We start from the raw sequence: 27,452 nt of genomic DNA on the forward strand, positions 1-27,452 counted from the left end.
TTTAGTGTCAGCTTTATTCTCTGAATCACAAAATGATTGAGGTGGGAAGGCACCTCTGGCGATCTCCTAGTTCAATTTCCCTGCAGTCGTGCTGCAGGGTTACCTGCAGCTGGTCACTCGGATCTGTCTGGTTGTGTTTTGATTGTCATCAAGGAGAGAGACTCCACAACTTCTCTGGGCAACTTGTTCCAGTGCTTAAAAACACTTAAAATAATAAAAAAAAAAAATTCTTAAATTTAGATGGAATTTCCTATGTTTCAGTGTGTGTATTTCCCCTGTATTTCCTTTTTCTTGTTTCCATTTCATCCTGTATTTCAATTCTTCTCCAATGCTTTTTCTCACAGCAGTTCTTAAAAATAGTTAAATTATTTCTGTTAGTTATTATAATACAGTAATGATGGACTTACTTGGCAATGATGTGCTTACTTGACAAGAAAAAAGTAGGTAAGGCAGGTGAGTTAATCGTTGTTGAGGGGACAAAGGTTTTGATTTATGATATTTACTGTCTTAAATACCAAGTTGGTGTAAAATTCTGTCCATACAACTGCTGGCTGGAGAACAACATGGGCTTGTTTTCTGTGCCTGGGCTTCTAACTTGTCTTCTTCTTCAGGTGGTCTGGAGTCTGGTAAGAAAACAAAGAATATATATTCTTTATATGACTGAGTAAGTAGTGCATCTTAAGATGAGCTTGAGAGGAAAACATTTAATTCTTGTTTTGCAAAATCAATATAATTCTTTTGTTGTTAGTTTAGTTAGTTTAGTATTGCTATTTTTCATAAGCCTGGCTATACATGGAAAGAGATTATCTTGTGTTCCCCATCTAAGCAAAATATCCACTATTAAAGTTGCCAGAACAGCAAGTCTGGGGTTCGAACCAAAAAACGATATTTATTTCAATTGTCCATATCTGAATGGATTTTTTTTTTTTTTTGCTATAATACAATATAATTGATATTGAAATTTATGCCTTTTTAGCCAGTGGATATACTTGGAAATGACTGCTCCCTGTTCCTCCAATCCAGCTGAAATATTTCAAGTCAAAAAGTAACAGTTGAGATTTTGTGTTACCTGTCTTTTGTAGTGAAATGTAGCATTTTGCTCATGTTGGGAGGCTTTGTTGTAGAGGTCAGGAACTTTTGGTGATGCACAATATAATTAGTTCAGAGAACAAAAGCCAAAAGGTTCTTGGAAGTTTGTTTCAGCTGTTCATATCTTCAGGGCAATCTACAGAGTAAGGTATTACTTTTTATGGCACTATCTGAGTGCAATAACCTTATCTAAGTTATGCAACTTAGCTATCTGTGGCAGCCTATCTTCTTCCTCTCCACTAACACATGCTCATCCATCTCCCGAAGTTAAGCGTTCAGCCTCACATTCCTAACTTTCCCACAGTCCTCCTGTATCCCCCACCACCCCAATCCCATCCTTCCCTACTATTTCCACTACCTGTGCCTCTGCCCCAACCTTTTGGAAACTCAAATCTCAGCCTTGTGTAGATTCCACTGCAGGCTTCATTAAAGCCTATAGTAGGTGATGCAGGGTGCTACTAACATCCAGAAGTTATCTCACTTCAAACTGATCCCTAATAACTAGGTCTTGTGTGGGAGAGGGGCTTCTGACCTCCAGGGCTAATTATTTCATTTCCATGCATTTTGTGGCCAGGAAGAGCTAATTTCAAATTTCTGGATGCCAATGCTAAAATAATATAGTCTGGAGAAAACACTGGTAAGTTAGGGTGTCTCATCCAAACTAGATGAGTATATTCCATCTGAATACATGTCCAAGCTAGGTGAGGTGGATCATCTTCTGGAGATACCAGGGCCTCATGGTGGTGCCATAGGTTTTCTAGATACATAAGAATTATTCATTTGTTTCTTCACTGATTACTGAGTGAGTCCCTTTTCCTAATTTTTACATGATTACAATAGGATTGATGTCTCCCACCTCTCCAAGATGCACTTGAATTATTTGTATGTTAAATGTGCTCACAAGCCATGGTTTAACCAACTGTTACAATGTCTTAATTCACATGTTGTCCATGTCCAAAATTAGGCACTGATATTAGAAATGATCAGAAATTTGTGTGTGTGTAGATTTAAAAACAGCATTGGTTAGACTAAATTAGATTTCTCTTTGGAACACCTCAGATTACACAACTTTCCTCTGCATGAGACTATGAGCTGTGAATTTGTTGTGTATTTACAATACTTTCACAGACTAGAAATGCATCATGTAGTTTGTCAGGCTGGTATTGAGACCAAAGTCACTGGTTTATAATGTCTAAGCAGCATGAGAGAACAACGGCTAACAGGCCACGAGAAACTTCAGTTACACACTAGGCAGTACAGGATTTGAAAAATATAAAAGTTAAAACCTAAGGCATCATGTGAATGAGTAATACTTGCATACGGAGATGCTCCTTTTGAAACAGAGTATTTTGCTGTTGACATTCACAGGACTAAAGACCTAGTTTTGTTTGGAACACAGTGAAAAGAAGTGATGGAAGGCATTCCTTCAGTATAAAACATTCAGCAGCAGTTTTCAGACACCGAGGACCGGCCTGGATTTCACTGAGTTGCTGAACTTGGTGTTGTTCAGTCATGGACTCATGTTTTGATCTGTGCACCAAAAGTACCACTGTACTTAGCTACTGATTTCAGTTTGTGAGCTTTTTCTGCTGCTAAAGGAATTTTTCCAGGAGTCGGCCAGTTTGTACCGTTAGCACAGTTCTACTTTCTTATTAGTAGGTATGAGTATATTGTAGTTTATAGTTATTGGAACTGCAGAAACCTTTTACTCACCATTAATGATTATAAGGGCATTCAGTATATATGGATGTGATTCTTCTCCTCCATCAATAATCTGTAACATAAAATGCAATAATGTGATTTTAATTTTTTAATATTTCAAGCTTTACTTGTTATTTTTTTTTTCACAGAAATCTGTGTGAGTGGGAGTTTAAAAGCAAATGAAGTCTTCAAAACGTGTGTTGCACACTTTGCCCATGTACTTGCAGTTTCTTTTACAAGCTGCACTTTAATTTCAAAACTTGAATATGTAGATACTGTTTTATGCACAGTGATAATGAATTGTCATATGCAGTGATAACAAAGTGTAATGGTACAATATATGTGCAATAAAACTTCAACATGTAGGAGGAGTCTATTGACATTTCAAATGTATGGATGATCTGTCTGAACAAGATATCTGCAGTTATTAAACTGCATGTGTATATGGTTGTGGGGTTTTTCCCTAAAGTCCCCATCCTTATTTCTCATGTATCAATGTAAACCTGAATGATAGCAGTTAATTTTAAAATGTGAGATCAATATCAATCCTTCAGCATTTGCATCTGCCAAACTCTGGAACCAGTTTTTCAATGGAGTCGGTCACTTTCCCACAATGATACTGGGTTTTTAAGAGTCACCCATCTTAAAATCTGACTAATTTTGAAAACATCCAAAATGCAGAGTGTTGAAACACTCTGTTTCAGAAGAAATTCGGTCAGGAAACAGATTCTACTCAGTGTTTTCTGTAATCGACCCTTCAAGGTCAAAATCCTGCCTTTAGACTGGGCAAGGACATATGTGGGTGGTAGTTTTCATTTTAAAAAAAAAAAAAGGAAGCAGAAGAAGTTGATTAAAAACTTTTCCTGCTTAGATAAGAGTTAGATATTAAGCGTTTGCCTGTGCCAGCTGATACCAATTAGGAATTATCTCTCTTGTAGCCTTCACTTGGTTTGGCAAAAATTATTTTCCTCTATTAGGCAATTGGATTAAATGATCAAAATCTGACAAAAACTGTGAAGCAACACCTTGAGTTAATTGTAGTTCAGGTGAATCAAAATCATAAGATGAGATTTCTGGCCTTTTTATTTACAATATTTTTACTGCCATTTGCTGAGGTTTTAAAAAGACAGTGATTTCAGATTAAAACTTAATCTCTCATTATGAAGATAAAATAGGTCATTCTGACAATTTCAAAGCTTTCTTTCCAAACCTCGAAATTTCATGGGAAGTAGGATTTTTTTTTCTGTCTTTGGTTAAAATTTTTATATGAAGTCAGTTCTAGGGCTCACGGTTGTTTCTCTCAAAATTGTTCCCATCATTATGTGTCAAAACTCGGGTCTAGAAGAACATGTGCATTTGAATCTGTCTTGAATATTCTGGCAATACTGTTGTCTTACACATCATACACGTGTTAGAAATTACCACAATTAATATTCCTAGGGACTGCATTGCCTTGATTTTTGCCGTTTGTCAGCATTCTGATCTTGTGTTGTTCATTGCTTCTAGTGGAAGTTGCAGATGTTTATCACACTGGAAAAAGAAGTCCTACATGCAAAGCTGCATGTACAGAAAATAAATTACTTATATGGAGGAAGAAAAACCGGGCAAATTGTAGTAAAAGTAAAAATCCCACACTTTTTTCCAGAATTGCTGTTATATTTTTCCATTTTCTTTATCTGCAACCTATATTAGTGCTTAGAATATAAAGATGGTTTTTTTCTTCATTTTGTGAACTTCTATTCAAACATACAAATACAAGACATGCAGGAGTGACTGCTTAGGAGGGCTGTTCATGATTTTACTCACTGTGTGAGAAACAGTTGCATAGTGTTAAGTATGTCCAAGCCAGTCCAAAATGAGGTGTCTAGTCAAATAAAAGAATTAAGATTACATTCTCTAGGCATGCTACAGCAAGGAAATTCTTCTTTGTGTATCTCATCATATGTTACTATATCTCATTATGGTCTGTGGATTCTCCATGTTGCAAAAGGAGTGTTTGAGTTGTTAGTGCTTAGGTAAATGGGGTCCAAATAGGGCGCTGAACTGGGGCTGAGGTGACTTGGGCTGTGTGCCCAGTCCTTCAAAGCCGTGCTGTGTGACACCAGACCACTCATTCTCTCCCCTAGTCGTCTGATTTGCGATGGGAAGTTCAGCATAACTTCCATAGGTTCTGTACAGCTGCTGACTAGTAGCAGTACTTGATTCCATAGAAATAATAGGCTCCTTCTTTTCCCCATTTGTGAAGGACAATTCAGCGCTACCTGAGTTGTGAGAGAAAAGCGGCTGTGAAACCTGCACAGAAGCAGTACCGGGTGAATTACTTGTTGGGCAGCCTGAGGTGGGGAGGGCACAAAGCTGCCACATGAGCAAATAAAGATTTCCAGTCAAATGAGGAGGCAGTGGGTGCAGTCAATCCAATACAAAGCCGTGTGCTAAGTGCTGTCAGTTGAGCTTGAATCACATCTCTAGTACTGTTGAGAAAGTAACGCGAGCTGCATTTCATTATGTGCCTTTCTAATAATATCTTTTTTTCTTCCCCCTCCCCAGCCTGCTCCAGAGACAACTGGTGAGTTCTGTTTAGAAATCTATTTGTATGCATGGGAGGCAGTCAACAAAACCAGCTGCTCATAAACATCGCTAGGACAGACACAGATTTATAATTACTGTTATTGTTATTGCATTAATTTTCACACTTCATAAAGATAACAGCAAGGGCTAATGTCCTACCTCACTTGTCTTTTTATTTTTCAGAAATAGACATAGATGGAGGAATTGATCAGGACATCTTCGACATAAACAAAGGTTTTTCAAAATTCATTCTCTTTTAATTTTTCTTGATAATTTTCATTAGAGTAGTCACAGATCAATAAAATAAGCGAATGTTAATCTCTTTTTCCCTTTAGCTTTAGGACTGGACCTTTTTGAGGGAGACATCAAACTTCATGGGGTGAGTTGAAATATGATACAAAGCAAAATGTGTCATTGATTTAAATGTAAAGTATCACTAACATGGAAATAACAGATGCATCCTGCTCCTGCAAACAATAAATGCTGTTTATGTGACAATAAACTGAAGATGATTGGGGATGAAATTCTACAAAATGTTATCGACAATGAAGGGGTCAGCAGCATTTGCAGAAACATTATCCAGCATGAGATCTCTTCAGTGATTAGATCAATATTATTAGCTTCTTGTTTCCTTTTTTACATTTGCACTTTTAAGAGATTAGGCAGCACTGATAATCATCCAGGCAAGTTTGTATAAAATAATTTCTTAATTTATCTGTACAGTATTTATTCTGAGCAAATTAAATTTACTGAGCAGCACTGCAAAACCTTCATCCTATAAATAGATTGACTAAAACCAATGAAAAATTCCGATCTGTAATACCACATTTTAAGGCATCTGGCCAGCATCCTTATCTGATCCACTAAAAAAATTTACATTTATATCTCAAATATATCTAGTAAGAAACCCCCAATGTGTCTTGAACTCTGAAAGTACTCTGAAAATAGTATTTTACTTTCCCTTTTGGGAGATATGCTGAATATGTCACTAGAAGCAAGGACAGAACTTGCTAAAGGCACAGAAACAAACCCTTGCATTATGAAAAATTATAATATGAGTAATCTCTGTACAGTTTTCGGGACTTTCGATCTTAAGGCGTCCCATAGGAGCTGAAGCTCCCATGCACATGCACCAAAATCTCAGGTAATTTCTATAGAGAAAACGCTGCAGAAGTTGGAGACACTGGTAGAAGGGAGTGAAGCAATTTCAAACTCAAACCTCAGACCTCTGAGTAATCTTTCAAGGTTTTTGAGCTCGTTGTTTTTTTTATGTCTTAATTGAAATTGCAGGTTTGCTTTAGCACTATTGTAGTCCCTAATGCTGAATCCCTTTTTACTGAGGACTGCATATTTATTTTCCTTCTTGGATGCAGGAACGAAACGCCATCATTGGTGACAACTATCGGTGGCCCCACGTTATCCCTTACGTTCTTGAGGACAGCCTGGGTACGGTATTTGCCCTTCACAATGTCTGTATGTTGTGTTGATTGCAATGTTAACCCGGGTTGATAAAGCTCCTGTGGCATCCTTTCCCCTTTAGAGTCAGGAGCAGGCCATTTCCCACAGCAGGAATGGGGCTGAGCATGCCTCAATGGGATTTATAATCTTCACATCAGTGCTGGCTCTCATCTCCTTTCTTGAATTATTATCCTGCTACAGCCCAGCAGATTGTTTTGGTTTTGGAATCCTGTGTCTGAGACATGAAACTCTACAAAGCAGAAGTGAAAAGAGGGCACTGAAGATATTTTTAAGGCCATTTACAGCATCTATACCCGTGAAGGCAAAATGGCATTCTGACAGGCAGTTTGCAATGGCACATTGCCGAGTCCTCTAATGTGTGCCAGGGACACATCATAGTTTGACTCCATCCTTTAAATCTCTGAGTTGAAACTATGCAAGTTGCTTAGAGGAGATGACATAGATATAATCTGAAAAATTCAAGTCCTGCAGAAATTCAGTGAGGGATCTGTAGCCTGCATTCTGCACTGGGTAAAATATGAAGTCTTCATTTCATATCTATTTAATACTTGTTTACATAAATCTCAAAAAATTAAATGAAAGAATGTACAAAATTAAGACCCCCCCCCCCCCACTATCCTTTATATGCTCATCATGTCATATTTCATACATTTTATACAAAGAAAAATTGCACAGGAGCAAAACAAGAGCAAGATACAGTTCTGCAAGACCCTAATTTATGTTTTTTTTAGGTTCCTACTTGAGTCTTAATCCAACAAAAAGCCTGTTTATTTTGATCAAAGATTGCTGGAGCAAGACCCACCCTTGGGACTTGCTCCATACGGATAATAGTAGAAATCTGTCAGTTCAGTATTGACAAGAACACTGTTTGCTTTGCAGAAATGAATGCTAAGGGACTCATCCTCAAGGCATTTGAACAGTATCGACTGAAAACTTGTATTGACTTCAAACCTTGGGAAGGGGAGAAGAATTACATATCTGTGTTCAAAGGAAGTGGGTAAGAGAAGCAATTCAAAATAGCTTTCATTCTGTTTGCTTTTGGGCTATTTTCACGGCCAGTATTCACTCTAAAACTCATATTCCTGATTATTATGTTACATTTTTGTTGTCTCCATTTCCCCAGTCCTTTTTAAGCCATCATAGTTTCCAAAAGAGGTATTACCTTAGTAGTTATGAACAATTTCTACTGATATTATTCGTAAATATAAGAAGAAATCAAGTCCTTTAAGAGGTAATTTTTTGGACATGGTAAAAGGTGTCAGAAACAAAGCATTATGTTCTTGACTGATCTTTGGATATATGGAATATCACTTTCAGATGGTCATTTTAATATACCTTGGCTTTTAGGGGAAAAGAAAAACCAAGGAGAAATATGATAGTTCTCGCTGTGGGACAATGAATTTGTTTGAATGTAACAATGGAAGTGCATTTGAACAATGTCACATGAGCATTCAGATAAAAGAGAAATATTTTTAAATTCTGTACAGCACTGAGATATTTTACTGATGTTTTACTTTATTTACCTCTTTTGATGAATAGTCATGCTATTTCATCTTAAATTTTGCAAAATATGACTCCAGTAAAGAAGTCAAAATTCCCCTGACTTCTTCCCTTCTAAGACATTCTCTGTCAAAACAGTGCAACAAGAACAGATATATTCTTCACTCTATGCTGAACCATTTCTCTTTTAGAGAAGGAGAACAGGGAGATCTTGATAGCCTGGTGAGGAAATTTGCTTTCAGAAAATAATTTCCTGATATGAGAACGCATTCATAAATGGGAAAAGATTTTCTGATAATAAAAATGTTTCTCTTTCCCTTTGGCTTGTTCTGAGATATTTGTAGCAGATAATTGTTTCAAAATTTCTTTGGTGTCTGGCTCTTTGTATTTTCTGCTGTTCATTCTGTACACATGACACTGAAACTCAGCTCTAAAAGATGTATAACTGGAGACTCAGGGAGCAATGCCTTTTCCTGTGCTAATAACTCCAGCTCTTTGAGCTAAATGGGAAACTCATGTAGCTGAACTTCGTAATCCTTCATCCCCTAAAGTATGCATTGAATTTGCTAATAATTGTACCTGAAAAAGAACCACAATATTTAGCCTATGGCAAGTAGGAGCACTCTGGGCAATGTTTCATTTATATGTCTATTAAAAATAGATGAGTCATGGTGATGAAGATGAATCCTTCTAGTTGGATAACATATCTTGCCCTCACTGCCTGGAGTGTGGCTTGCCCTGAAGTGTTTCCATCACCTTAGCTGACACATCCACAGCAGAACTTTTGAAAAGGTTGGAGCTAAATGGTGCAGTCTCCTGAAAATGTCCATCCAGTTTCAGTGAGTCATCTTGGGCTGTACAAAGAAATCAGGACTGACCCTGAATGAACTGCCTTCGTTTCATGCCATTCCTCACTTCTGGTGTAATGGAACAAGGTGTAAGCTGGGTAAACCAACCCATTTTCTCTCTGTTGTTCCCACTGTTTTGGAGTTTTTTTAATCAGTTAGGACTCTTCTATCTGCTGACTGAAGACCTCAGTCCAGAGGGTACAGTGCAGACAGGCACACAAAGTTCCTGGCAACATAAAATTTTACCACACCAAGTAAAGGTTGATAAATCATCTTTGCCTTTCTGGTCTTGGCTTGCATCTATAAAACAGAGGAATGTGGGGGAACTTCTGTGTCAAAAGGATTTGTAGTAGGCCATAAAGTCCTCGTCTGGATTACCCTTTTGTATTCAAATGAAGTAAGCCACAAAAGAAGCCAGCTGTCTTGTTGTATTGACCACCCTGTGTAAAAATGCATTTGTAGTCTCTGGTGTATGTACAGAGTCTATCAAGACCCTGTACAAAGAGCCCCTCCCTGTACACATTCTGCACCTATCATTCGCCTTGGCTACTACCAGTATTATGTTAACTCCAGCCTGGTGCTGAGCAAAATACATGAGGGATGTAATTATGAATTACAGAAACGTAGGATAATCGGATGTGGTAAGATGTGCCTGGAAAGTTCATAGAAGAGTCTGGAATGGATGTGCCATTTCACCTTGCTGTTCTCATGAAGAGCAGGATTTATTCAGCAGGAAAACTAGAATGGTGTTGTAGAATTAAATGATTAGCAGACCAGGGAGGATCAACATCACCTCTAGTACTTCCACATGGAAAATCAGGTTTTCATGGAGACCTCCTGGGAGGCCACTACAGCTCTTTGCCACTGTTGCACACAACAAAGGGAATCCATGCAGAATGGATTGACAGAGATCGCTGGCTAACCAGCTTGGTGCTGGTAAGCCAAAGTGTCTGTGAGCTGATACTGATGATCTGTGATACTATGGAAAGAAAATCAGCAGCAGGACATTAGTATGAAAATGTGCCTGAAATGAGTGGCATCGTTGCTACTGATGGCGTGTGTCTATTTACAGCCCAAAAAGAGGGATGGTGGGATTAATCAGAGCAGGTACTTCCCGTTCCTCCAGCCTCCGATAGCAATGCAGAAAGCATTGAGTCACAGGCAATACAGCTCTCACGCACCTGGGGAAAACTGGGACTTTCTCCACTTTCTCCCCCTCAAAGATACTGCTGACACAGGCTTCCAGGTGCCCATTGCTGTGGAATGCCATGTCCCACTCACCTAAGCTTTATTCTCAGTGCAGGGTGACACAGACCATGTATTTACTCCCTCTGTGGCTGTAGAATGACAGTGTTGTAGGCATTTGGCAGACCAAAGGCAAGGGGCAGCTGCATCCCCTGTTGTTTGGACGTCACTTTTGCCAAGTGTCCTGGATGTGCCTGTGGCCTGCTGTGCACTGTGCAGCAGCTGTGAAGCCAGAGGTGGCTTTGGTACGAGGTGGACCCAGGCCTGTGATGGACTTCTTCTGCACAGCACATGAATCAATATGAGGCTTTGTTCAACGAAAGACCTTGAAATTATGGATACTACATGTGCTCCTTACCAGGTCTCATGTTGTGATTATAATGAGTAATCAATAGGCAAGGCCTGTGTTGCTCTGTGGAAAATGAAATACTGGGGAATATGTTGCACTGATAAGTTACAAAGTTTGAAAGCACATGGTGTGCTTGTGTTTTTAAATTTCTGGGGTGGTAGGATTGCAAATCCTATGGTATATTTTGTGCCCGATTAATTTTATGTACTTCATTGGGTAAGTATTGATTTATTTGCTGCATAAAATATCACTTTAAATGTAGCTCTCTGTGCCTGCTATTTTGTGGACACAGGGTGCCATTTTATTGGCCTATGCAGATAACTCACCAAATTCTTTCATCCTTTAAGAAAAACTTCCAGCACAGCTGCAGTTTTGCTCTTACTTGGGAGCGTGTGAGAACAGTGAGTGCTCTAGTGCAGCAGCTCACAGAGAGCCAGAAAGAAAAGAGCCTATGAAAAGCACTGTCACATCCACCAACCTGTCAGATGGTAAAGACACCATGCAGAAGCACACCTTGCCTGGCAGCCACAGCCCCATGCAAAGTAAAAGGCCAAAACACTACAGAGAAAAGCAGGCAGAGAATGTTCATTAACCCACTTCTTCTTATGATAGGGACAGGCTCAAAGAGTGCTCACAGCTACATACTGTGGTCTAGCTGAAAATTGTTAATTTGCAGTAACTGAATTGCTCTAAATTATGTGCCCATGGCCTTTGATGTCCCAGAGTACCAAAGTGATGCCTGGGGCGGCCACCTAAAAACAGAGACTGGACAAGAATAAGAGAATAAAAGGAGGTATTTATTTGAAGGGCCTTCAAAGGTACACCCTGGGCAGTCAAAAGGCTCCACCCAAGATGGACCCCAGGTCACAGGTTCTTCACACTTCTGTAAGTTTGGTTCATTTGCGTATCAGGGTTAATTCTCCAATTATAACCCCAATTAATGATGTAATTACCCAAAGTTTGCCCCCCTCTTCAGAAGCTTTTAGTTTACACATTTTGGGGCCTGGTGTCCTTGAAGAGCAAACCTAGAGAGGGTTTGTTATGTCTAACCAGCATGAGAGAACAACGGCTAACAGGCCACTTGAAACTTCAGAGTTACACACTAGGCAGTACAGGATTTGAAAAATATAAAAGCTAAAACCTAAGGCATCAAAAGAAATCCTCATCAGTTTTCTTTTGTCACAAATAGCTCAACATTTTTCTTCTAGTAGAGCCAGAGATGAGGAACTTCTTGTTCATCAAAACAGAGCTAAGTGTGAGAGGAAGGGATATGATAAGGAACAGATCAATGGAGAAGTGCTCTCTGTAACAAAATGTGACCTCAATGCTCAGGTTAAAATCTACCTGTTGAACAGACTGGTTCTGGGGTTCTCATGGCATGGGGATGGTGTGTATCTCAAAGAGTCCTCTCTCCTTTAATGTCAATGCCAGCTGCTGGTCCTCAGTGGGAAACATGCAAATGGGCTTGCAGCAGCTCTCCATCGGTGCCAACTGTGACAGGATTGGGACAATCCAGCATGAATTCCTGCATGCCCTGGGATTCTGGCATGAGCAGTCACGGTCTGACCGGGATGACTACGTGACCATCGTCTGGGACAGGATTCAGTCTGGTCAGTCACTCCTCTGCTTTTCCTTTCAGGCTCTGGTGTTAGTGTTTTAGCTGTGGAACATCCCTTCCAGCCATCCTTTGGTGGTCATGCTATTCCCTCACCTAGACTTACTTTTCAAAGCTAGTATATCAATAAATGAGGTATCAAGGAACATCTATTTGAGACAGAAATTCTCATTTGTTGTTGCTGTTGTAATTCCTTGTGCCATGACAGTTTCCAAAGCCCTAATTAGAGATTTGAATCCTGTTATGCTACATGTTGTACCATGGAGGAGCAGAAGAGGATAATTTAATTTGTTTAAATGAATACTCTAAAAGGACACTTACTCTAGAAGCCCTTAATGAAATAAAAATAACTAAAAACCCTCCCCAGTCTGAAAAACCCAGTGTGACCAAAGCCAGTAGAAAATCTCCAGTGAAAACACTGGTCCTTCTCCTTCTGCCTGTCTGCTACACCTGGTGCAGGCAGCAGAGCTGAGATAGAAGAGTGTGCAGAGGGTGGGCAGGCAGAAGAGACCTTTTAGGGTCTGTGTCACGCCAGCAGTTACTTTAGCAATGCAGCCTGTGAACTGTAAGTGTTGGTATATTTGGCACAAGCCTGAGAGCTGGCACAGAATTCCTCAGGACTTTGCTCTGTCTCTGCCTCTTTAGCCTGTTGTCGTCCTCTGTGACTTTCAGGCTGTTCAAAAACAAAGTTATACACACAGACTTGATGCTTTCCTGACATAGGCACACACAGAAAACTGAGAAAGTAGATAATGATTAAATCTAATGCATTCTTATTTAGTCATGATCAACAGTCAGGTGCATATTCAATTATAAATTACAGAAAATTACCTAGACTCCGTTATTTGATTTCCATTATATTTTGCTGACTCTTTAGTGACAAGCTGCACTGTTGTTAGACATTTGAAACTGCTGCAACTTTTTTACACTGACCAGAATATAGTTACTGTATTTTGACTGATTTAAATCTTGACTCCCCATTGGGTAGTAAGCAATAGGTTTTTTGCTCTTACTCCAGAAAACACCTGTACAGTTAAATTCTGGAAGCTTATCTGATGACAATTCTAACTTGTTTATTGTTACCTAAAATGACTAGCAATTAAACAACAGAGAATACAGATTAGAAACTGTCGCAAATTGCAGTAATTTGAGTACTAAAACACTCTCTAAACTTTTGGGTATCACAAGCCCATCAAAGTTTACAAGTAGTTTCACAGGAAAAAATTTTCTGGTAGCAAAAACCTTGCTTCATCCAGCAGAAGTCATCAGTGGCTGAAAGAGGACAGTAAATAACCCTAGACTGGAAATAAAACTGTTTTACAGAGTAAGTGCAAGTAAATGGCTATAGAAAATACTTTGGGATTTGATGGATTCTCTGTCACTGCAAGTCTTTACACTGAAACTTGATTTTCTTGGGCAACAGACAACCTTTCCTTTTAATTTTGCCATTCAGGTAAAGAACATAATTTCAATAAATATGATGATAAAACATCAGACTTCCTGAATGTTCCTTATGACTACAATTCTGTGATGCACTACAGCAAGACTGCATTCATGAATGGAACTGAGCCCACCATCCTCACCAACATACCAGACTTCATGGATGTCATAGGACAGAGAATGGATTTCAGTGAGTACGACCTCCAGAAACTGAACCGGCTCTACAACTGCAGTAAGTTCCCCCATTTATTTTATATTATATGCTTCTGGCATTTGAAAGAAATGAGGGTGATACATACATGCTGGACCCATCCAGACACAAGTGAAAGAGATGTTAATATATTTGGAGAAGTGAATTGTGTTAAAAACACAATATAATAAATAAAATAATAATATAAAAACAAATAAAATAATAAACATTAATAAAATAATAAAATAATACTACAGCTAGAAATAACATCCCTCCTGCAGAAACACTGCTGAGTAGCAGAGGTTTCTGTGCAATTTGATCTGACCTTTAGTTAAAAACCAGCTTTGCTCAGCAGCTGATTTTTGTTCATCCCTTGGGTGGCTGTTTAAAATGTGTGCTTCTGCACAAAGCCTTTTGTTTTTTCCCTGTATTATTCCACAGCTGTTGCTCAGACACTGCACAGAAATGAGTGTGCTGTCATACCTACTCCTCTTTCATGGAATCTGTGAGACAGAGTGGATATTCATGCAAATAGAGTACAGATACTGTTAGGAATAAAATGCAAGCTTTTAAAATTTTCATGTTTAGTTTCAAATCTGGTCTCTTATAAAAGTGGTCAAAAGAGTTATTTTGCTCAGATGGGGTTTATCTTACAAATGTGAATTAAAGTAAGAGACAGAAATCTAGATAGTTCTATTATCAAACTGGAATATAATTCTGTAATTGTTGCTGCATTCAATGTGCTCTGGCACTCAGAAGAAAACTTTTATAATATCCTAAGTAGTGAGTACTGGCTTACAATTATATTTTAAGCCTCATTATGCAGATACCTTAAACAATTATCAAAGTGATTTATTAAAATGGTGCAGTTTTTTGAGTGTACAATTCTGATGAAAATATTTCTATCCATGTAGGTCTAAACTGAACACACACTTACCTGCAGCCTTAGCTTCTAGCACTCACTGCACAGTCAATTAGGCATTATAAACGTGCTTACAGCTAGGGATGTCTTTAACAGGGGATGGGGTCCTTCTTCCTCTCCATTGATCTTATAGAGTTTCCATCATTCTCATGCATTACAGAAATACTTCACAGCATTTTAAGTTTATTCTTAACCCATAAGCACATTCCCCAAATGAAAAAAACCTCGGTCCAGTTGAAATCCATGACAAAACTGCCACCACTTTCAGTGCAATCAGGACCTGCCCTGCTCCCCAATCCATCTCTTGGCTTCATGTGATGTGTATAATGTGGATGATATTTGCAGAGACATATATACTGTCAGATCACCCACCTGTGCCAGGGAGGATGGTGCTTCATAGGTCCTAGCCCTCACCCATGTAAAAGATTACTTCATTTGCTGAACATGATTTAAGGAAGTGTTTAAGCTGAATATCTGCTAGAGGCCCATGTGGACAGGAAATTGCATTAAAAATGTGAATCCTGGTACTTGAATTGAAGAAAAAAACCCGCACCATAAGAAATTCTGTCTGATAATTTAGTGCTGCTCCAATCTGTACTTCACTGCTGTCTTTCAGGCCATATGGTAACAGTAGATTGTAGTCTGCTTTCCCCTTGCAGCACAGGGCTTAACAGAACTGACCATGAGGTTTCCCTCTGCCTCTAGAAATTAGGACTTGGCACTCATTCCCCATGTGTTTTCTTCTGAGTCCAGTCTTTCACTACATTTCAAGCAAGTATCAGGCTTTTGGTGCAGATGGAATTCACAACCTGCCTCACTCATTGCCCCTTCCCCTGTTTCAGGAATGAATCTCAGAAATACACCGTGAGCTATTGGGTCTTGCCTTTCTCTCTTCCTGTCATTCAGGTCAACACTCCATGACAGCCAGCACTTTCTAATTAAGGTCATTAGGTTGCTTCCTTCCTGTTTGACCAAATCAGTTTCATGTTTTGTTTTGTATTGTGATTTCAAAGAGTTTGTTCATCTAATAGTTCTCTGTTTTAGCTTACCTTCTTTTTCCAGCAGTCAATGTAACATTTGCTGCCAAGGCCTTTTCTTAGTTTTTGCAACATCCTACTGATACTGTATCTTAAAAAATAGCACTCATACAACACTTCTGATTATCCTGCAGCCTCTAGAGGGTTTTTAGCTTTCTGTGAGGACAGCACAAAATATCTGAGCAGTAGAACTGATTTGGCAGCAGTTCATACTTAAGTACTTCCCAGAGCTACAGCTTAAGTGAAGCATTTGGCATGTTATTGAGGTTGAGTTTTGTGATACTCAAGGTCTTTTTGTTATGCAGTGAAATCTTTAAACCTTTAAGCCACAATATTTTATATGTAGTTTAATAAGCATTTCATTAGCTTAGTTGTTTTCAATTCACGGCTGGTATTACACATGAGCTCAGATGTGGTACAATGGAAAACAAAAGTAAGACCAGGGATAAACCTGGACTGTGCTATCTCTCACCTATCCAGAGTTTGCTTTAGACAGAGAAAATGTTTCATATGGTCTTCTCCCTTTCATATCCAACTGCACAGTCTTCCTTCACTTAATTTCTCACTTGTTATATGAAAGACATTGTAAAGTTTGTATGACATGAAATATCCACTGGTCCTTTGCCAAATGGGTTTTTTATCAATTCAGCATTTGGAAAATCAAGGTTTGTTTATTAGAGTGAAACAGCTTCTGCTCTTCTATATTTCAAAATAAGCATTCCAGCTGATGCATTAGTGAGCTTGGCAAAGCTCAAAATCTGTGGCCATGTGTGGACTGGCCCAAAGAAAGCAGAGGAATGAATGGGAAGTCTCAGGACTGTAATTTGAAGGTGTGTGAATTGGGTTGGTATTAGTGTTTCTTTTATAAATTAAAGATGTGATATGATAATTAGCAGATGCCCTCCTGTGCTTGCTTAGGGCCCAGAGTGTTCCTGATGAACACTCCTGATGACATCTTATTAATGTCAGCGTTAACCACCAAGTGTTTTGAGTTCTTGAACATTGTATGTATAAATGCTGATCATATTTGAAGCCACTGATTACTTGGTGTTCGCATTTAGTCTTTCTCTGCTCATGGCTTTGGACCTTCAGAACTAAAATGTGTTATGTAATAGAGATTCACAATTTTTTTTTTTTAATGTCGTAGCCTCCTCCCTAAGTTTCATGGACACTTGCAGTTTTGAACTTGAAAATATATGTGGCATGATTCAAAGTTCAGATGATAACAGTGACTGGCAGCGTTTGTCTCAGGTTCCTGCTGGGCCAAATACTGATCACACTAATATGGGAGAATGCAAAGGTATGAGAAAAAAACTCTTATCTTTCTGGGAAGGGTTTTCTGCAGCAACACACGAGTTCACTTCAAGCTTGGCCTTGTTATCTGTTTATTTTCTGACAAATTACAGTTTATTTTTTAACTAAGCAACATAAACCTACATGCTTAGGGACACCATGTGATATGTTTGATTTTCTGCTTATTTCAGAAGATCGAATGTCCTTATCTCTTTTGAGCTGTATTTTAGTCTTAGTGCCACATCCTGTCATGAGAGTTATATAAAGTGTTGAACCTGTGGTACAGGCACACCCGATAGACTGCTGCTTTTCTGCATAATTTCTCAGTAAGTCCTTGGGAAGGAGCAGGATTTTGAAGTGTATATTATCAGGGTGGAGATGAAAAAAACAATCAAGCTATAGATGTATCTCAACCTGTCAGAAAGCTCCAAGAGTTCAGGAGCTTAAACCAGTCCTGCAGAGAGTTATTGACACTGGGTAAAGAGCAAAACCCCATGGTTTTGAGTACAATTTGCTAGAGATAATGAAACGAGGACAAAAGCTGCAAAGAGAATGGTTCTGCCTTTGGAAAATGTGAACAGGTAACAGTCCTCAGTCAGAGATTTGTACAGGATCTACCTAACTCTGTCCTGACTGTACCTTCTAGAGTTATTACAATGCAGTGTTAAGAAAAACAGTACACCAGGAAAATTCTGTTTTCTCTCCCCTCTCTCTACTGCTCATTTCTCATTGACTTTTGGCAGATTCTGGCTACTTCATGCATTTCAACACCAGTGCTGGAAGAGAAGGAAGCACAGCTGTCCTGGAGAGCCGAATTCTGTATCCCAAAAGGGGCTTCCAGTGCTTACAGTTCTATTTATACAACAGTGGTAACGAGGGCGACCGGCTGAATGTCTGGGTCAGGGAGTACACGTCAGCCAATCCAAATGGTACTCTGAGATTCATCGAAGAGATTAAAGGTATGGAATAAATTGCATTTTGTTTTAATCTAGACTCAATATTTTTCAAAGTACTGGGGGAAATTATTGTGGCAAAGTCACTCATTTCCTAGTGTTGCTCTTTGGCTTCTTCTCTATCTATGTAAGCGATTCGTTGCTGGTGAAATTATACCTGATGGATCGTCAGTCAGCTGTTTTCCTATAATATAATAAATTACCACAAATTTCAAACTCTCACATTGTCAAAACAGTTTTCTCACCAAAATTGCTTAAATTCCATGAGCAATCATTTTAACTGTTCTGGAATTGCTGGTATCAATAGTAGCTGATGAAGTTGGAATATTAGAGTAAATGACAATTGATAAGAAAGTATAATAAAGAAATGGAAAGCAAAAGTGCCCTGGAATACCTAATATACAAGTTTAAAAAAGATAAATAAAATTTAAATGGCTTTTTAAACAAGGTTTGAAATTACTTAACTGAAATACATGGGCAGCAGATCATGTTTTGAGTTCTAGTTTGAAAAAGATTGAAACCTTGTGGTTTTAGGAGCCTATGGCCTACAGAATGAGGCCAGCTAATGGACAAAAACTCTTTAAGCTAGAATTGCCAAAGTCACCATATGATTAAATTACTTTCTTCATTATTTAACTATTATGTGGTCTCCACTGTAGCTACATCAAGTTCAGAAGGGTCTGAGCAAGTTCTTTTACTAAATAGGTGTAATTTCTGTCTCTTTTTGTCCCTTTAGGCTCAGCTGCTGCTGGTGCCAGTTTTCTCTTTTTTTTTTTCCACTCCTTTCTTCACCTCTATGGCTTCACCCTCTGTGCCATCTGTGCTAACAGGTATCCTTAATGTGTTACTAAGGCAGGTGTAGACTTCACATCGGTCTGAGCCCTCCAAACTCTTTCAAACCCTACTTTGAAGTCAAGATTAATTTCTCCAGACTTCCTTCTTCCTCACAAGCACTCTTTTGTGTCTATTAGGTCCCATCTCCCATTCCTGCTTTCTCAAGTCCATAATTTCCTTTGAAGTCTCTGATCTCAAAAGTGGGTCCAAAGAGGCACCCTATTTCGACAATCTGTGGCAAAACTTTTAGGAATGGTTCAAGACCATTTTTCCCCCAAGCTGTTTCACTTCTCTCATGTGAGAAGTTACCCTCACCAATGGAGTCAACAACCTGGAAGAAACAGTGACACTACAGCCCCTTCCATCCATGGTTTGACACCCTCACCCTGGCTGAGCTGCTCATGGGTTTGCACTGAACTATGAAGCTTAGGGACAATCCCTGAACCCTTCCCACTGGTCTGTGGCTGTGGGGGATTTTTGCACTGCACGTATTACTTGTAAAATTCCTTTAGCTTATGCAGAAGGCAATTGAATGGAAAACACTGGGGTGCTTTTCTCCTTGTTTCTGGGTTAATTTTGTACCTCCTAATTATAACACTAATGAAAAATGTCAAGAAATTAAGACTCATATTTGAGATCCATTGTGTTGTGTTTAGGGTTGTTAGGAGAGTGATGCATGAGTTCTGCTCCTGGGATTGGCACTGCTTGTTCAATAAATGCAGCTGGTCTTCTGTGCAGATAAACAAGACCCAGAAAGCAAAAGAATTTGCTGCACATACTTTTAAAAAAGGGTGTTCTACTTTCATCGACCTCACAAGGCCCCTGTGCAGAGGTCTTTGCTTTTGTGTACACTGCTCTTGAAGTTACGTGGAATTTGCTAGTGCAGGCACTTTTGGATGCAGAATCAAACTTGCAGTGAGGTTTTATTGCATGAAGTAGGTTTTGCAAATGACTGGCTTTAATTTGACCTTAGTACCATTAATCATTTGATGGGTGAATAGTGGTTCTACATAGGCAAGCTTCCAACAAGCCATTTAAAAATACAAAAACAAATGAATGAACCAGTCTTGTAGTTCTAGGTTCCCAGAATCCTCTGGAGTATTTTTTGTTGAGGCATGTTATTGTTATTCGAATATAATTAGTTCTGAATTTTTTTCTTTTTAATAATACAGGTGAAACGATTTTTGTACATTTTATTATCACAATGTTTGGATTAATTTAATGAAATTTTATTTAAAAATGTAAAAGAAAAAGCAGTTTTAAAACACATCAACAAGTACTATTATGCATATTAATTCTGTTAAAATATTGTATTGAGCAAATATGATCTTGCACTGAAAAAGTAACATCTACAGAAGAAATATTCCATCACATCAGTGCCAGGGGAACTGAAAAATTCTTGCACAGTGTTGGTATAGGGTACACAGACCTGTGCAGTGTTTGACTGTACTGCTGATTCAGAAATCTTTACCCTTGTTTTACAGGTTCACCTGAGACTTACTGGCAGCTCCATCATGTTTCTTTGAATGTCACGAGTAAATTCCGGGTTGTGTTTCAAGGCGTGAGAGGAAATGGCTTATCAAATGGAGGCCTCTCTATTGATGACATCAACTTGTCAGAAACTCAGTGTCCCCACCACGTCTGGCATATCAGAAATTTCACACATCTCCTCAACACGAGTCCAGCAGGGAGAGATGGGATAATATACAGTCCACCTTTTTACTCTAGTAAAGGATATGCTTTTCAAGTCAGCTTGTATGTAAATGGTACCACTAGTAACCCATTTAATTTAGGAATATACTTATCCTTGATTTCTGGAGCAAACGATGATCATTTGCAATGGCCCTGTCCGTGGCAACAAGGCACCATGATCCTGCTTGACCAGCATCCTGATATTCGTCAACGGATGTCAAACCAAAGAAGTGTAACAACAGACCCTCTGCAATTATCAGGTCAGTCAACATCAAACATGTAGAACACAACCAAAAGACAAGGGATCACATCTCTTCTTCATGTAAATTAGTGCAATTTTTTTAGCTTCTGGAATGTTTCATTATGTTTGCAGCAACAATAATATTGATCCACAGACAAGAAAAAAATTAAACCTACAAGCAAGTTTAGTTGGGACTCTGGATTTCAAAGTTGCATTTGCAGAAGAAGCACGTGGATGATCTATTCCTAAAGTTTCTCTCATATGCTCTGTGAGGATATATTTATTTCTGTTTTGATGAGAATGAAAGTTTTCCAGAAGGCATGAAAAGAAAAATATTGAATTAACAAGACAAGCAGTTCATACCAGATAAAAGTGCAGCTATCAAACAAATCCCTGCCCTCCTTGTCAAAGGTACAGTGATGTCAGCACAAGCCTCCAGATGGACAAAGTACTGATTCACATTATAAAATCTGTACTTGTTCAAGGTGTGAGAAGATAAGGGCTGTTGTCCACAATAACTTGGAAAGGTGGCAGTTGAGGTAAAAAGTAACTCTGAGAAATGGCAGGAATCTCTACAGAGAGAGATATTAAAGAAAACACCCACATTCATCACTGAATAAAGTTTGGATTTAAGCCACAATGGATTTCTTCATTTTGCCAAAAGAAACCACCTCTGCTACTGAATTAGTTTTCTGGAGTTTCAGACTAGAACGGAAGGAAAGAAGGCACAAAAACGTCCAATTCACATTATTTTAAAACCAGTATGTTTTACATTCCTTTTTTCTATGACACTGGTTCTATATGAAAACAAAGTGGGTAATCTAGAAAGACTTCGTGTCCTTTCTGTAAATGAAAGACACGCCACACCATGTCCTCCATAGATGTTTGGAAAAGCACGTTTCCCTGTGCTTTCTGCTGTTACAGCTACAGTGCTTAGCCCTTTTCCTTCCCTGGCCCTGTGGACATGCAGTCTGTTTGCCCTCTGCTCCTTCTTCCTTGTTTATTCATGTATTGCAAATAGTCTCAGATTCCCAAGGGAAGCCTTGTAACACATACTCTTTCTCTAACCAGAGAGGTGCTGGAGCTGGCAGTTTTCTCTCTCTGTCAGATTATTCCATGGACAATCAGGCTCAGCTTTGAGATTTACAACGGGGTGTGAGGAGCAGGCATCAGTGATCCGTGATCATTCAGGTTGTTCCAATACCCTGTGCCCCACATCTACTGCAGGAGATGCTCTCTTTTGAGAAGCACTGCATTAACTCGTGTTACAGATGATTCATGTGCTACTTATCTTCTTGACCACTACACTTTAAAGAGCTAAAAAGAAAATGCAACAGATTTTCAACTAGCTCTCCAATAACCTCACCTCCAGCAGGTTATTTTCTCAGTACCTCAGGCTAAACCACATAACTGAAGATCTCCATTGTCTTGTGCCTCTCATCAGTGGGGAATCTCAGGCAATTGAGGTTTCTGCTGAGAGACAAATCCAGAGTGGTCTCACATTCACATTCTTTTTTATTTTTTTTTCCTCCAGAATCCTCATCAAATTATACTTGGGATAGGCCAGATAAAGTGGGATCCGAAGCAACTTTTCCCAATGGAACTAAATACATGAGAGGTCCGGGAGTTGGAACAAGTGCATTTTTAACTCATAAGAGACTTAGAAGCCGCAACTTTATTAAAGAAGATGGTGTTTATATTCTTTTAACAATGGAAGGTATGTAAACATAGCTGATACTCTTTACAAAGCAGTAAACAGCGTCAGATACTAAGTCACTAGGGCTGCAGATAAAATACACACGATGTACTTTGCACACAAGCCGTATTTGAATTATGCCTATATCTAAAGTCAAATCATATGTTTGAATAAATTTATGAACAGGTAAATGCACAGTATAATTCCGTTATCTCATGCGAAGGTGTATAAAACAATGCAAATTATTTTGAATAATTTGAATAAAACTATCTGTTTCTGAAAAAAAATCTAGAAGACATTTCCAAAATACATCATGCTCCTGAAAGGTAAAAAAGACTGTTTATCCATTACACCTGTGGACAGGCTCATTGCTCTTTATTATCAGAAATTATCATTAGAATAAGAAGAAAAATAACGTGGAGCAAAGACCTGATTTCTTGTGGGTTCACTGTGCAGATATCTCACATCTCCTGTCAACTGAGCCGAATGTTCCACCCACTGTTGTTACAACTACAAGTGCCAGCACCACCAAACCTGGCCCTACTGCCACCAACAAGCCCCCCACTGGCACTGAGAGCACCACCACTGCATCCACCACCACAACGAGCAGCGTCACCCAGCCCGAAGATCCAGAGGTTCCAGCTTTCTGCCCAGACAACCCCTGTGAAAATTATGGTGTCTGTGTTATGGTAAACAGAGCACCAGTGTGCAGGTAACTGCCTCTATTCACTCTCAAATGCAATTTTAGGATGAGTAATGAGAGTTTCTAAAAAAATAAATCTTTGCTCCTAATGAAACAAAAGACAGACTGTATCTGATTAAGGCAAGTACTTACAACTGCTCCTATGAGACTGAACTTATGGCCAATTTGGGCAACAAAGCTCCTAACCTCAGCATTTGATCATTTTGAAGTACTCTGCTTGACTTCCCTGTAAATTATATTTTAAATGTGTTTATTATTTTCAGTAATGTATTACTCCAAGTCCTTAGAATTCCCAATAGCAAAATGTAGAAGAGTTGGATAAATGTAATTGAAAGAAAAGAGCATTTATATCAGTAGAGAAGATTTTTAATACTTGTTATGTAGGAAGCAGCATAGACATTATTTTAAAATTTGATTCAGAAATATTGTACAGTGCAAATTATGACCATGAATTACCAAAGTGTAGTTGCTTGCTGAGGAATAAAAGATTGTTTGCCCTGAAAGAAGATTAACATCAACTTTTATTTAATTCTCTGTGCATACATTTACGTAACCCACCTTCCTGATTAGCATTGTTCCGGCTTGCAAATAAGCTCTGAGGCTGAAGGGTAGTAACCTTATGATGCTGTGCCAGGGCAGGTAGACTGGGGGAGTGCTGTGAGGAAAACATAAAGGCCAAGAGCCACAAGAGTCAGGATGACTCACTAAGTGTTGTAACTCCCCATTTAGAAACCTTTTAAAAAATACTTCTCGTGCAACTCATCAGAAGCAGGTCACAAATATGAGTAAATGTCAAGAGTTGGCTCCAAGAAGACAAAAGTAAAAAACATGCTGAATATTATGCCTAATTTCAAAATTACAGAAAGAGAACATTTATTTTTTGACATCTCTGGACTCTTTGAAGCTTTAGTGCCTTTGTGACCTGCTTTCTGTCCTATGGAAATGTGTGACCAGCAGTCAGTTTCCACCCCAATTTTCTGATGGGAAATGGGTGGGAATGTGATACATCTGTTCAAGCTGAACCACCTGGAGTCCCCCCAGCAGGCAGTATCTGTGCAGTGCACTGCAAACAGACTTGTTTTCAGGGCTGAGGTAGTCCTGAATAAATGGCTTAGACAGGAGCTAGACAATCAGTACATAAGGAATAACCAAGGTTAGAAAGATGGGGGTAGGTGTGCACTCAGCAGCTCTGCATGGATATGTTTCTTTTTCAGTTAGATCATAGGACCCTCGTGTGCTCACTGTAAAATCTTTTGGAGCCGATTGTGGTGCTGGGTAAGGTGATGGAATCAAAGCCTGGAGGTTGTTTTCAGTCCTAAAACTGGATGACTGCTGGGCTGTTAATTTCTTTTCCTACCTGCTTGTTGGGGGAAGGCAGAGGCAGCTCTTACAAGTTCTTTAAATCTGAAAATTAAAAAAAAAAAAAAAAAAAAAAAAGAAGCTCCATAATCAGCTGCAACCAAGCATTAAGCAGTCCAGAGGATCAGGAAGGCATTTAAATTTTCTGGCAAAGGCTCTCTCTGAAGGCACAACCTGTGAAAGAGCAGGAAGATGAAAGAAACACATTTAGGTGTGTAAGGACAGTGGGCCACTCAAAGCAACTTTAAAAATAGAAGACCATTTTAAGGAAACTTCAGTATGCTTTGGGATATAGAAAATGCATCAGAGATGCCGTTTTTCTGAAGTAGACCTTTTCACACCTTCACTCTGCAGGTGATAGCACGTTTGTTCTTTTTCTTTCTAGATGTCCAGCAGGTGACAACTGGTGGTACATGGGAGAAAAGTGTGAAAGGAAAGGCTCAACTCAAGAAAATACTGTAATAGCTGTTTCTTCAACCATAACTGTGTTTGTTGTAATGCTTATTGTCACCATCACAACTGCAGTGTGCCTTAAAAAGAAATACAAGCAAGGAAGGGAGAATAAGGACAGCCTGACTCTAGAAGAAGTAAGTATTTTGCCTCTTTCAACAAATATACACACACACGCACGCATATCTATACTCACTAAAAGGTAAACAATCAAATTCAGTAAGAAGTAAATGGGAAGATGTCACCTTTTTGAAGCCTAAAGACTCAAGATTGGAAATTAAAGAGCTCCATTAAGTGCCACTAATTTATCAAACACCAAAACCCCACTTAATTAAAACCTGTTCTCCTCCTCCACCCCTCATCCACTCTGCCCCAATGACAGCCTACATTGAGTGGGATAGTGTGAACAAAGGGGTTCATTTTCAATCTGTAATTAAACCATATTTTCTGCTCAGTAAACTTGTACTTTATCTATTACTGCCTCTTCTACTAAAGATCTCCCCTTCAAATACACAGATATGGTGCTAAAAAATGCATCCCAGAATGTCAAAACAAAAAGCAAATCTAAAAATAATTTTCCACATTCAAAGGCCATTTTTTAATGCAAGGCATGAAGCAGCCATGGAAATCATGACTTAGGGAAAGGTAAAAGAAGACAGCAAGTTAAAACTGTCTAGATGACAGGATCAGAAATACCATGTATTGGATAGAAGCAGCATTTGGGCATGTTTTCATAGGAATTTTCATACAGTCTGAGATACATGGACTCTTACATTAAATAGAGGCTTGTCTTGGAAATAGCAAGAGTGACAATAGTTTAGAGGGACTCATAGGGCACAGGAGAAATTTTGTTAACAAACTGAAGAGGAATGTCCTTCCAGAAAGCAGAGTTCCATTTTAAATTTTGTACTAATACTCTTTATGTGATACCCCACTGAGTTGCAGTACCTCTGTGCAGTGTCAAATACTTGACACTGCTACTTTATGACCTTCCAATAAATAGTTTTGGTTTCTTTGCAAGTAATGCTCTTACATTGTACACATATTTCCCTTCCCTATATACTTTTAAGATGTGGGTTGGTTTTTTTTCCCCACTTAGACTAAAACATCCTTCTGAAGATAATGCAAACAAGCATCAAAGACACAAGATGAACATCACTGCAAAACCACAACTACGTCATGACCCTTTTTGTTCCTTTTATCTCAACCATCATGATAAAAGTTTATAAAGTCTGGAAAATAATTCATCATCTGGATAAAATACTGTGCTGAAGTCAGTGGAGTGTCTGACAGTGCTGTGCATCGTCATGCAATGGAGAAAAATGTCACATGTTGTGTGACATGGCTGCCCTGTCCTTCAAGTCTCCCTGAACATGAAGAAAACATGAAAACTGCGTCCTGAATTTCAGTCAACACAGGAAAGTCTAAGTTTGCTGTATTATCATTATACAATTGTCTATAATAAAGGGAAGCTGGACCCTGTATTCACAGGGTACCCAGCAGTTCTCAGTCCTGCTGCAGCTGTCAGTCAGTAGTGTGAGAGTTTGTGGAGTGTGGGAGCGTCTGGTTCATTAAGTTACTTGGTTGTGATCTACTCACTATAAAAGAAACAACAAGTGATGAGGAAAGTGATAAATGAACCTCACAGACACACAAACATTAATGAGGAAGTCACAACAGAGATAATAATGAGGATCCAGAATGCTTCAGCCACTGATTGATGGTCCATTAGAAGAACTACTCAGGCAGAACCCTCAAGAATGTCAACCTGAACAATTATTAACTGATAGGAAGGGGAAAATATGATTAACATGAGTGTTGTGGAAAAGCTGAGGCTGCTTGAGATATGGGCTATCAGAAAAGGGTTGTGGATTTACATAAAAATGACTATGGGGGGTTTAGGGGAAGGATTAAAAGATCCAAAGAAAAGTGGAGGGATATGGGGCCAGTAACTGGAGAGACCCACCTGCAAAAGAGATCTGTGTGCCAATGACCAGAGGATATCACACGTCTTAGGGCTCACGGATCTAGGTACTAGCACATGGAAGGACTTGCATGGAAGGGTCTGTGTGCCAGGAACTGGGGGGACTGTGGGCCATAGGGCCTGTAGGTCCCCCCCAGCAACTGGAAGGGCTGGTGTGTATGTTTTGTATGAGTCTTGAAAGGTCCAGGTGCCAGCAGCAGCGGGAGGGATCAGGTTGTGTGTGGGTGTGTAAGAGGTCTAAGTGCTGGCAGCTGGAGAGATCTG

At 39.1% G+C, this 27,452-nt stretch overlaps 1 protein-coding gene across 1 annotated transcript; it reads left to right on the plus strand.

Annotated features, from left to right (window-relative positions):
* Positions 1–339: 339 nt before the first annotated feature.
* Positions 340–26,713, plus strand: MEP1B (meprin A subunit beta). The gene is made up of 15 exons (XM_048287170.1): positions 340–626; positions 5,338–5,356; positions 5,542–5,592; positions 5,694–5,737; positions 6,732–6,804; positions 7,717–7,834; positions 12,211–12,389; positions 13,848–14,066; positions 17,131–17,283; positions 18,020–18,235; positions 20,548–21,015; positions 22,531–22,713; positions 23,149–23,404; positions 25,140–25,341; positions 26,304–26,713. Exons 1-15 carry the CDS (start codon positions 414–416, stop codon positions 26,319–26,321), a joined length of 2,412 nt encoding a protein of 803 aa, XP_048143127.1. The 5' UTR covers positions 340–413; the 3' UTR covers positions 26,322–26,713.
* The last annotated feature ends 739 nt before the right edge of the window (positions 26,714–27,452 follow it).

The sequence above is a fragment of the Corvus hawaiiensis genome, chromosome 26, assembly GCF_020740725.1.
Source record: "Corvus hawaiiensis isolate bCorHaw1 chromosome 26, bCorHaw1.pri.cur, whole genome shotgun sequence".
Lineage (NCBI taxonomy): Eukaryota > Metazoa > Chordata > Aves > Passeriformes > Corvidae > Corvus > Corvus hawaiiensis.

Coding starts and splice junctions, on each gene's coding strand:
- MEP1B (XM_048287170.1), top strand. CDS start 414: ATGATGTGCTTACTTGACAAGAAAAAAGTAGGTAAGGCAGGTGAGTTA. Junction 5,593..5,693: donor CATCTTCGACATAAACAAAG/GTTTTTCAAAAT, acceptor TTTTCCCTTTAG/CTTTAGGACTGGACCTTTTT. Junction 18,236..20,547: donor ATTCATCGAAGAGATTAAAG/GTATGGAATAAA, acceptor CTTGTTTTACAG/GTTCACCTGAGACTTACTGG.